A 12,971-nucleotide genomic window follows, 5' to 3' on the forward strand; every position below is an offset into this window, starting at 1 on the left:
CCAGCTTGTTTCCATGTCTTTCTCCTGCAACACACCTGACTTAAATAATCAGGCTCATTATCAGGCTGCTGCTGATGAGCTGATCATTTGATTCAGGTGTGTTAAAGGAGGGAGACTTGGAAAACAAAATGGGTAGAAGCTCTCGAGGACCGGAGTTGGATACCCTTGCAAGAGAGTGTAAAATCCCAAGAACAGATATTTCATTTTGAGGTCAAAATAAAATAATGAGGCGAGTGGCGTGGGGGCAGAGGTGGGTAGTAACGCTTTACATTTACTCCCTTACATTTACCTGGGTAACCTTTTGAGAAAAATGTTATTCTTCACTCAATATGTTTTCCTTGAATAGATTTGTGAAGAAGAAACGCTACTCTTACTCCACTACACATTTTTCCTGATTATCCCACATATTTGATTTCATTTTTTCCAGAGATACCGACAGTGGCTACACCCAAGGGCAAGGGTGGGCAAACTATTCCACAAAGGGCCGCAGTGGGTGCGGGTTTCTGTTCCAACCCATCAAGAGGAAACCTTTTTACCAATCTGGTGTCTTGCAAGCGCAATCAGTTGATCGCAGTCAGGTGCTTCTTGTTTCAGCAGAAACCTAATTGGTTAAACTGTCCTTGCTGGATCAGTTGGGGCAAAGACCAGGACCCACTACGGCCCTTGAGGACCGGTTTGCCCATCCCTGTCCAAGGGCGTAGGTTTGCATAGGGATGGTAGGGACATAACACAACCAACTTTTCAGGATGCTCAACTTGTCCCCACCAACTTCTAAATTGTAAATGGAGCTATATTGTATAGCGCCTTTCCATCCACAAGGCCCTCAAAGCACTTGATAATTATTAAATGGTTATTAAATATTTGCTTTGACCAATGAAAGCTCACAATAAAGTATTGATTGCTATAATAGTATGTCCCATGACTGATTGCAGTAAAGAGACATTTTAGTGACTGATAAGTATAGACATGTTTAATTCTTGATAAAACTGCCTCGTCATTCTGACCGGTTTAAACCGGCCCAGGTACACAGGTCAACTTTGAGGACAAGCCACAGACATTGGGAAACTAAACTGTCTGGGACATTTAGGAAATCATAGTGTTGCCTTTTATTACTTGCCAAATGTTATTGCTTCATGAAATGTATTTGATGACATAATTATTATATATTTGCTCTAATCAATTGCTGCTCGCAATGAAGAAATGCTTCTGCATACTGTTGCTCACAAGGAAGGAATGTTTTGTGTTGAAGATGCCTTGAAGAGGCCTTTTGCCTGTTCAAGGACAGAGGCAAAAGATGCAGCTTTGCTTTGCTGAAATGTGCTGACACAAATGTATATAATTCCACCAACATGCACACACATAGCCTAACAAATACAAGGGGTGTCGCCAGCTTGCTTCCCCTGTCCCTTTTTGGGCAAGGCACCCGTCTGTTGCGAGGGACATCCCCCCAAAAAATGAAAGGTGAAGGAGGGGCTAAGCAGAAACGATTGCGGAAGCTGTATTTTGTAGTCCACATGGCAAAAAAAAAAAAAAAAAAAATGCCACACAACAAAATCAATTTTGCCACATGGTAATAAAATGCCACATGATAAAAACAAATGCCAAATGGGCAAAATCCATTTTGACACATGGCAAAAAATGTCACATGGCAAAAACCATTTTGCCACATGCCCAAAAAAATGCCACATTGCAAAATCCATTTTGCCACATGACAGAAAAAATGCCAAATGGCAAAATCCATTTTGCCACATGGCAGAAAAAATGCCAAATGGCAAAATCCATTTTGCCACATGGCAAAATCCATTTTGCCACATGGAAAAAAATGCCTAATGGCAAAACCAATGACACATGGCAAAATCAATTTTGCCACATGGCAAAATGGATTTTGCCACATGGAAAAAATGCCTAATGGCAAAACCAATGCTACATGGCAAAATCCATTTTGCCACATGACAAAAAAAATGCCAAATGAGCAAAATCCATTTTGCCACTTGGCAAAAAATGCCACATGGTAAAAAACAATTTGCCACATGCCAAAAAAATGCCACATGGCAAAATTCATTTTGTCATATGGAAAAAAATGCCACATGGCATAACCAATGCCACATGGCAAAATCCATTTTGCCACATGGCAAAAAAAAAATGTCACATGGCAAAACAAAAAAATCCAACATGGCAAAAAACCATTTTACCGCATGCCAAAAAAAATGCTACATGGCAAAATCCATTTTGCCACATGACAAAAAAATGCCATGTGGCAAAAAGGATTTTGCCACATGGCAAAATACAATTTTGCCACATGGAAAAAATTGCAAAATCCATTTTGCCACATGGCAAAACCAATGCCACATGGCAAAATGGATTTTGCCACATGGCAAAAAAAATGCCACATGGCAAAACCAAAACCACATGGCAAATTCCATTTTGCCACATGACAAAAAAATGCCACATGGCAAAATCCTTTTTTGCCACATGGCAAAATCCATTTTGCCACATGGAAAAAATGGTAAAGCCGATGCCACATGGCAAAATCCATTTTGCCACATGGCATAATCCATTTTGCCACATGGCAAAAATAAAAAAGCCACATGTCAAAAAAAAAAAAAGCCACATGGCAAAACCAATGCAACATGGCAAAACCAATGCCACATGGCAAATACCACTTTTGGTTCTCGCTCTCTCTCCACAAACCAGGCCCCCTGGAGGCCCGGGTGCCACTGTTCCCCCAGCACCTCCCTAAGCTCCGCCCCTGAGTCCCATGCCTCCCACCGTGGTCAGGGAAGATTCCTCATGACGGCACCCAATGTCAGCTCGCACCCATATGCGTCCCATTCACTGCTCAGTTGCGCCACTGATTGGACGTCTATCGACGTCAATGGACGCAAACGCCTTCATTAGACGATGTGTCCATTTCTCATTTCTGCACAACTGGGCCACAACAGATTGGTGCTTATCTGTTCCATTTTAATTAATACGGCTTTGTTAAACATAGAACGGTCTAATACAAAGCAACGACGCGCGCGCTGGCGCATTCAAAAGTGAGAAAATGACATCTGATATAAAAAGGCACGTCCCACACTGTGTCGGGGACGGACATGCCGTGAGGAATCATTTGCGGCGGAGGGCGAGAAACAATCCACAAATCCTATTCATTACATGCAGACTATTCATAGAAGGCGCGTCTCCTCATTAAAAAACATTTCCACGCATGATGGCGATTTAACAAACACGCCTCAGAGTGATCATCACTTGGGGAAAAAACAAGCTCCTTTTGGATTTATTTAACATGCCAGTGCCTGTTTATACACTATATTTGGTTCGTAAGATGTACTGTAGTAGTATTTTTAAGCCATTGGCTGCTATGGACGGTGGTGGAGGTCCAATCAGTCAAATTGGATTGGATGTCCAGTATGTGAATTCATTTTTAATCAGGAAATGAAAAAGACAATGTAGTAGTAGTTTGTGTATACCACTTTAATTTTTTTCAATTTTTCATGAATCCATAGCCTGCCATTGACAATCCATTTTGATTTATTAGTATTATTATTTTAATGTATTTATTTTTGAAAATTATGTATTAGGGCACGAGCACTAAGTGGTGCGAGAGACCTATTTGAATGCAAAGGATTTTTTTTTTATTTTTTTTTTATGGCAAATAAAAATGGCTAATTTGGAGGCCTTAACATGCTCGAAAACTCGGCTTGGCGTGAATTTTGGCGTAAAAAACCAAATGGCTCAGTGGCGCCCCCTTGAAATTTTCAAAGTTTTGTTTTTTTTTTCAACATAGAGTGATGAAATTTAGGGAGTCGATGCCTTGTGCGAAACTGCTCCAAAAAGTCTCTCATATCTATATTCCAAACCCAACAGGAAACCGGGTATTTTAGATTGAATGTGAAATTTATGTCGGGTTACAGGGTGCATATCTGAGAGCCACCTAGGAGTTAATTGGTTCCTCCTCACAATTGGTGAGACTGTTCATAATAAATATGAGATCTTAAGTTAGCAATTTTGAGACTGTTCATAAGACATATGAGATTTTAAGTTAGCAAAATGGTGAGTTTTCATTCGCGGAACTGACCTGAGCAGGGTCCAAAGCTGGCCTTTATTTTGGCAAAACGGCAAATTTCTTAAACGACTAATAACTCCCTGATACAAGGTTAAAATCTTTTTCATATTTGGCATGGATGAGGGGAATCGCAGCCTGAACACGACTGCATTAAAATATTACCCATTAGGCCTAGCGAACACTGCTGGGAATAGGAAACGCCCTTTTTTACGAGACAGGCTCCTCTTCCAAGGGAAAAAAAAAATCAATTGACCTCAAACCTGCATTAGGGTAGCTTTAAAACAGGTGTTCAGGTGCCTGATGAAAAATAATGAGGTTTTCATTAAAGCAGAGGGGTCCAAACAGGAAAATGACTGTCGCCATTTTGTCTCGCCTCAAATTTTGAATAGTCATAACTTGGCAGACATACAACATAGTTGCACCAAACTTCCCGTGCTTGGTTAGAGTCGTACCCTGAAGGGTACTGTAGGGGTCATTAGCATCAACAGAAAGTCACTCATTTTAATAATACATACCCAGTTCTTTTCAGGTTGGTCATTGTAGCTACAAGACATTTTAAGGCCCATGTACACATGTCTCTGTTGCCGTGATGACCCTTTGTTGACTATTAAAAGGAAGTAGATTTTTTTCAGGGACATAGGCAGCTTATTGAGCAATGAAATTTGGCACATTTGGTCGAATGGGCCCAAATAAGAAATTCATTTTGGTTTTGAATAAAGGACATGGCCTCACAGCTCAGTAGCGCCTCCTTTTTTGTAGGACCCTCTTCAATCGGGGGGTTTTCTCCTAGGTGTGTGAATGTATTTCTAATCCCCAAAAAAAGAGGCGTGTTCCGAGCACATTTGTTTTTCATGAGATGATGAGAGGAGGACGATCTGCCACTGTGTGCAGTCGGAGTTGCGCTAAATTGCGAGGGACCGTTCAGTCCTGCTTGCAGGCCTGGTTTCATTTATTGTTTTAGACCCAGTGATTGGCTAGGATCCAATTCAGGGTGTAGTTAGCTGGGATAGGCTCCAGCACCACTGCAACCCTAGTGGTGATAGAAAATGGATTAATGAATGAATCATTTTTAATTTAAAAAAAAAAAAACGTAAAAATTGTTGTTTTTTTCCCCAGTGTTTTTGCATATTTTGAAAATGGTTTATTTCAACTATTTGTTTAGATAGTATTTTAAAGTGCCTATGACAGCAAAAAGTATTTTATGCTCCTGAATGAAATGGACCACTTGGATGTGTGTGGAAGTGATCCTTTTATTTATTCAATTTTTGAGTCTCAGCAAGAAATACATTGAAGGTCTACACTACTTACTAATATGTTGGCGCTATCGTCAGCGGTTTCCGGTTGACACTATGTGGGGGGCCTGTTGGCCAAAGAAAGAAGGGGACAGGGGTGGGGGAGTCTATAAGATAAGTGATTGAAAGGGGTAGAGTGTACACAAATCAGCTCTGTGATCTAGAACCAAGTAATCGTGTGAATCCCTTGTGAGTGTAAGCCCGTTGGCGACCGACTCTACGCTGCCCCATTGCTAATCCCGGCACCGGGACACCCCCACCCCAGCGCGCTCCATCACATCCAGCCACATGCGAGCCCCACCAGGCGCGCGACAGCCACGCAGATGAGCGGAGACGCCACGCGGGCGCCAACCCAGGGCCACGGCCCCTACGCCCAGGGTCCAGGGTGGTCCCCCGGGCCACCTTTAATATTTATTTAGATTTTATACTTTATTCTTGCATGCCATTTTCGAGATTTTTTTTAACCTGTCCTGCACTGTAGAAGGGAGATGTTCCACAATTTCATTGTACGACCATATGATGACAATAAAGGGCTATTCTATTCTATTCAAAATCTCTCATCCATTTTTCTTTTCCGTCCACATCTAGGGAGGTTAGCCACAGTGCCGTGGGCTTTAAACTTATTGATGACACTGCGCACGGTAGACACAGGAACATTCAGGTCTTTGGAGATGGACTTGTAGCCTTGAGATTGCCCATGCTTCCTCAAAATTTTGCTTCCCAAGTCATCAGACAGTTCTTTGGTCTTCTTTCTTTTCTCCATGCTCAATGTGGTACACACAAGGACAGAGGTTGATTCAACTTTAATCCATTTTAACTGGCTGCACGTGTGATTTAGTTATTGCCACCACCTGTTATGTACCACAGGTAAGTAGCAGGTGCTGTTAGTTACACAAATTACAGAAGCATCACATGATTTTTCAAAGGGTGCCAATACGTTTGTCCGGCCCCTTTTTGGAGTTTTGTGTAAAATAATAATGATTTGATTTTTTTTCCCATTCTCTTTTGTGTTTTTTAATTGCAAGAAAAATAAAAGAACATATTATTACCAAAGCATTTGTAATTGCAATCATTTTGTGGGAGAAAGTCAGCATTATCTGACAGAATTGCAGGGAAGCCAATACTTTTGGCCAGCATTGTATATTAAAAGAGCCTTTTAAATGCAACGCTGCCCTTTCACTACCTTAAGGCGAGAAGGATTTCTGACCTGACGTATTTTCTGCATTCCCCTACGCTCATATTGCAAATATCCATATCAATCATCCACTTATTATTTACGCATCGCCGTGTTGCGAGATGAAGTATTTATATGTGCTTAATACTTCATGAGTTTGACTGTCAATATCATCTAAACTAGATGAATAGCTTCATAGGTTGTTGGTCTTCTGCATATTAATGTATGCTAACTAACATTACAGTCTGATTAATGGTCCAGTTAGTCAATAAATGTATAGTCCATTAAGCAAGCACCTCATGACAGTCGATCTATTTTTTTTTTTCCTACCCCCTCAATTCCCTGTTGGAGCAAATGCTTGGTTTCCATAACAAATGAGCTTGCAGAAGTTGATTATTTCCACAGCAAGAAAATACTGCATAAGTCATCTCACGTCTTTGAGCGGCTATGGCAATTTATTCCCGCGCGGGTCATCATAAATCACCGGCAACACGTTGATACGCTTCCTGACAAATATGATAAGCGCGCATCCCGACGTCCGAGTTTACTCGCGCCGGGCCCTCGTTTTGAGCCCGAACGGTTACCTTGGAAACCCGCCGTTTCCATGGACTGACTTTGCGCTCACGTAGCCAAGACAAATGACAGTGGCCAGAAGCGGGGGGGCTGTTAGCCCTCGGGTCAAATTCATGCTGCTTCATTTAACGGGCGTTTATACAAGGGACCATCTCGACAAAACACCTTTATTTTGGACTCTCAGGGCGCATTCACAAGAGAACAGTGGTTCTTAACCTGGGTTTGATCGACCCCAGGGGTTCGGTGAGTACGTCTAAGGGGTTCGGCCAAGGGCGTAGGCAGTGGCGGCAATTTTGGGGCCTAAGGCGAACATATCCAGGGGCCCTCTTCATGGGTCAGGGGTTAAAAAGGTGAGAAGGGTGTGGAGGAAATATGTTCTGGTACACTAGGGCTGTCCTAAACGACAAATTTTCACCTGATTAGTTGGCCGACTAGTTTTACAATTAATCGACTAATCTAATAATTTTCTTTTTTTTTACTACTTTAGCCATGAAATTTTTGTTGACGCTTATTAAGTCACAAAACTATTTTGGAACACTTAAATTCTTTATTAAAGTACAAATAATCATGTAAATAACTATAATTAATCACAAATAAGCAATGAGTTTAAATGCTGATAGCATATACTAGTGCAAAAGAATGGAAAGTAAACAAAATCAGAACACTGACTTTGCCTTTCTAAAATTATTCAAAAAAATCTTTAAAAAAATATTATAATAATAATATTATTATAGTATACTACTATATATAATAGTAGTATAATAATTAGGGCTGTCAAAATCATCGCGTTAAAGGTCGGTAATTAATTTTTTAAATTAATCACGTTAAAATATTTGACGCAATTAACGCACATGCCCCGCTCAAACAGTTTAAAATGACAGCAGTGTAATGTCCGCTTGTTACTTGTTTTTTGGTGTTTGCCACCCTCTGCTGGCGCTTGGGTCCAAATGATATTATGGGTTTCAGCACAATGCGTGAGCATGGTGTAATTATTGACATCAACAATGGCGAGCTACAAATTTATTTTTTGATTGAAAATTTTGCAAATTTTAATAAAACGAAAACATTAAGAGGGGTTTTAATATAAAATTTCTATAACTTGTATTAAAATTGATCTTTTAAGAACTACAAGTCTTTCTATCCAAGAATCGCTTTAAGAGAATGTTAATAATGTTAATGCCATCTTGTTGATTTATTGTTATAATAAACAAATACAGTACTTACGTACCGTATGTTGAATGCATATATCCGTTTTGTGTCGTATCTTTCCATTCCAATAATAATTTACAGAAAAATATGGCATATTTTATAGATGGTTTGAATTGCGATTAATTACGATTAATTCATTTTTAAGCTGTAATTAACTCGATTAAAAATTTTAATCGTTTGACAGCCCTAATAATAATTATAATAATTATTCATTGCCAATCATATTTGTCATGAAGAGTGTCATTTGAAAGTTATTCTTTGTGTAGAATCTGTATTATGTAGTATTTACTCAATATATTATAATATTAAATCTCAAGTATGTGGGATTAACTCCAGAAATCATTATTTATATGACGAACATGTCGTGCTTTTGCTGTTAACCAGCTGTTGAGTGTTATTGTATGACTGATTGGAACTGTACTACATTGTTTCGCCACAGGGCGTGCTGTTGTGTATTTTATGTTCCGTGTGAAGAAGAAGAAGAAGAACGTTAAAAGAGGCATTAGAGGCCTGTTCTCAACTTCTCCCTCACTACAATCTAAATGACTTATATAACTGAACACATTATATTATGCAAATAAGGTTGCTTAAAAGTTGGTGGGGACAATTTGAGCATTCTGTAAAGTTGGTAGTATTTTGTCCCTACCGTCCCTATGCGAACCTACGCCCTTGGGTTCGGCAAAGGTAAAGAAATGCAGCGCCCTATTTTCGTACGCTGATTAAAGTGCCTGTGACGGGATGAATAAAAGTCTGGCATTATTATGTGAAGTGAAATCATATTTTGAGATGATTAGACTATATACAGTATCTGAACCTTAAGGAGTTTCTCACATTTCTGCATAAAATCACCATCAAATGTGATCTGATCTTTGTCAAAATCACACGGATGGAAAAACAGTGTCTGCATGAATTAAAAACCACCGATACATTTATAGGTTTTCATATTTTAATGAGGATAGTATGCAACCAATGACAGAAGGGGGAAATATAAGTAAGTGAACCCTCTGCCTATGGAGAGGTTTACCAAACAATTTAAAGTGCGTATGACACCAAAAAGCATGTTTATTTCATATTTCACACGTGATTTTATGCTCCTGAACGAAATGGACCGCTTGGATGTTGGCAGATCAAAACACTAATTTCTCGTCATCTGCACTTTGCCAATTGTTGTATATAGTCGAGTCGTGTTAAGATTATTATCGGGGTTTGATTCATTAAATGTTTCCTTGGTTGGTTGATTGAATATTTGCTTATGCTCATATATACCATAAATAATACATACTGCCATACTCTTCTTACTTCTAGTTATGCTTATGCTCATATATACCATAAATAATACATATTGCCATATTTTTCTTACATATATAACCAGTAAATGATCATTGCTTGCTATACCAGATTGTAGTATAATGCTTAAGTGTTACAAAGTGTAGAAAGAGGGTCGGAGTGGCTTCATGGCCGCGCCGTTGCGTAACTGGACCTTCCAGACAACCCCAGCACCTGAGGTTTGGACTTTCGCCTAGCCCTTCGAGGACGATTTTCCATCCGAGGACATCTTCCAGGGCCACAGCGGTGCACAACTGGAAGTGTTTGGACTATTCTGCTGATTGTTTAACGTTGCATAACTAAGAGTGTCTGCATTATTTTGACTGCTTATATATTATTTTGACTGTTTATATGATTGTTTTGATTGTTTACATAAGCTCTTGCTCCACACACGTGTATCACTTAAATTCCACCTACATGCACACACATAGCCAATAAAAAACCACATGGGTGTCGCCAGCTTGCTTTCCCCTCCCTCAGGGCGACGCCCATTTTGTTCAGGGAAAACCCCTAAATAAAATACCAAGGAGGGTTTTTTTTCCTTTAGATCAATCTTGGTGGCTCATGAGTCACATGTTTGACCTCCTTGGCCAAGAAAACTGAGTGTCTTCTCTCCTTATTTTTGGGTAATTTTACAATGTCAACCTAAGGATCTAATTTTGAACTTGACAAGTCGTCTCAAAATATGATTCTAATTCACATAATAATACTATTTAAGACTTTTTTTTTATCCAGTCGTACGCACTTTAAGTCAGGTGTGTGCCCAATGACTGATGAGTGGTTTAAAGCTGCCCTGCCCACTATAAAACACACACCTGGTAATAGTTCTTTTGATGAGAAGCATTGTCTGATGTTTGGCACTGTTGCTTCTCTCGCAAGGAGTGGCTGTCGACCAAAGATGATGTCAGCGCAGAATACTCACAGAGGTAAAAAAAAGAGTGTCTGCTGAAGACTTACAAAAATCACTGGCACAGTCCAATATCTATGTGCACACATAAACTATATGTGAAAACTATGGCCAAGAATGGTGTTCATGGGAGGACTCCACGGAGAAGGCCTCTGCTTTTCTAAAAAAAAAAAAAAAAAAAAAACATTGTTGCTCATTTATTGTTCGCAAAAAGGCACTCCACAGAAGATTTGGCAAAATATTTTTTGAACTGATGAAACCAACGTTGAATTGTTTAGGAGTAACACACAATGTCATGTGTGGAGGGAAAAATGGAACAGCTCACCAACATCAACACCTCATCCCCACCGTGATGCATGGTGGAGGGAGCATCATGATTTGGGGCTGTTTTTCTGCCTCAGTGCCTGGACAACTAGCAATCAATGATGGAAGAAATGAATTCAAAAGTTTTGCAGGAAAACCTGAGGTTGTCTGTCAGTCAGTTGAAGCTAAAAAGAGCATGGATGCTGCAACAAGACAATGATCCAAATCACAGAAGTAAATCAACTTCAGAATGCTTTCAGAAGAACAAAATACACGTATTGAAGTGGCCAAGTCAAAGTCCAGACTTGAACCCCATTGAGATGCTGTGGTATGACCTAAAGACAGAGATTCATGCCAGACATCCCAGGAATCTGACTGAACTACAGCAGTTTTGTCGAGAAAAATGGGCCAAGATTAGTTCTGATCGATGTGCCAGACTGATCTGCAACTAGACGAAGCGTCTGGTTGAAGTTATTGCTGCCCCAAAACATTAAATGTGATGGTTCACTTATTTATTATTCCCCCTTCTGTCATTGTTTTCATGCTATCCTCATTAAAAAATGAAAACTTATAAATGTTTGGATGGTTTTAGTGAAAGCAGTCACTGTTTTTTTATCTGTGTGATTTTGACAAAGATCTGATAACATTTAATGGTGATTTTATGCAAAAAATTGAGAAATTCCAAATGGTTCAGATTCTTTTTGATACCACTGTAGGTTCTTATTGGTGATAAATGTAGCCCTGACAGTCCCCAGCAAAAAGTGTACATGCAGGTTGTGCTGTAATGGCGTCCCTACCAATATTGAGACCAAAACTACGCCCTTGGGAGAATCCACAAGTGAAACTTGTGGGGTTCGGTTTAGCAAGGTTAAGATCCACTGCACTACACCAAGAGGACCAGGGTCTGGTTGGAGAGCTACCTCGCAGTAACACTTCCAAATGAGCTGTTGAAAAAGTTCAGCATTCACAATGCTCAACTTAACTTTCCGAGTAGCATCACGTGGACAAAAGACGCTCTCATTGATTGGGCAAATAGAAGAGGAAATCCCTCACTCGTGGGACGTTAGGCAGCATGGAGCGTCACAGCAATGTCAAAAAAGTATTACTATTCATATTCATGTTAATAAAATATTCATCTATATTAAACGGCAATGAGTTAATGCACAGTTCAAATAATGAAGATGTGAGTTAAACTCTGAGTTAACTCACCCAGCCTTCCTAAAAATACATCAATTGCTTTGGTTTGTCTGCATGTTTGCACATTGTTTTTGTTTGGCCTACATGACACACACCGCGATCGCGTGCGGCTTTTTCCGTAAAAGCGAAACCCGGCAGTTGCTCCCCCCACAATTTGACACAGCGTGTTTGTGATTTGCGTTTTTACTATCCCAGAAAAGCAAACACACGCTGCAAAAACAAAGAAATAAAACAGTGGGAGGTGTGCCACTCAAGACACTCGGGGCTCTATTAATGAGCAAATGGAACAAATGTTGTTGTGGGAGAGGGGAATAAACGGAGTGGGTGGGGCTACAAAAAACATATGCTCACCCCACTTTCTGGGTATGTAGTCCAGGCCAGCTCTGTGGTCGCCCACCGACTGTCCATGAGGGTTTCTGTAAAGTAGGAGAGACATTTTTTTAATCCAAACATCCATTCATTTACATTTCATAAATTGAGAGTGAAATAAGATGGGAATTAGTGTTGCATCGTACCGATACAGCAATAAAATGACATCATCAGTATCGGCGAGTACTAGGAATATGTACCGGTACAGTACTTTGAGATCTAGTTTCCAAACACTAGTTGCCCTACCCAAGATGGTCGCCAGTCATGCACCCAATAACCCCAAAAAGTTTCAATTCACTCCTTTTGATCCATAATTCAAACTTGCAAAATATCTCTACCGGTCATCTTTTTTTTTTTTACTTTTTTAACTAAAAAAAAGATCAACTTCTTTGAATTGCCTGTCACATGCACTCAAGGTGCGCTCATGTGCTAGCATATTGCCTGATACTGCATCAGGCTTCCATCACAATGTCTTTTCTGTCATGTGCCACCATATTGCATCACACTTATACATCACAAAGGTTTCCATCATAAGGACTGTGCGCTCCTTAATAT

General features: G+C 39.9%; 1 protein-coding gene across 3 annotated transcripts in view; it reads right to left on the reverse strand.

Moving 5' to 3' along the window:
* The window catches only part of ephb3a (eph receptor B3a), a 124,597-nt gene that overhangs the window by 79,962 nt on the left and 31,664 nt on the right, over window positions 1–12,971 (reverse strand). For 2 of the 3 annotated variants that reach the window (XM_057856919.1, XM_057856921.1), the window contains exon 2: window positions 12,399–12,463. In XM_057856919.1, coding sequence (XP_057712902.1) covers window positions 12,399–12,463 — 65 coding nt within the window. Of the gene's footprint in view, window positions 1–12,398; window positions 12,464–12,562; window positions 12,808–12,971 lie in introns of those variants that run through there. The other variant, XM_057856920.1, reaches the window with a different exon arrangement.

This window comes from Corythoichthys intestinalis, chromosome 14 (assembly GCF_030265065.1).
Source record: "Corythoichthys intestinalis isolate RoL2023-P3 chromosome 14, ASM3026506v1, whole genome shotgun sequence".
NCBI lineage: Eukaryota > Metazoa > Chordata > Actinopteri > Syngnathiformes > Syngnathidae > Corythoichthys > Corythoichthys intestinalis.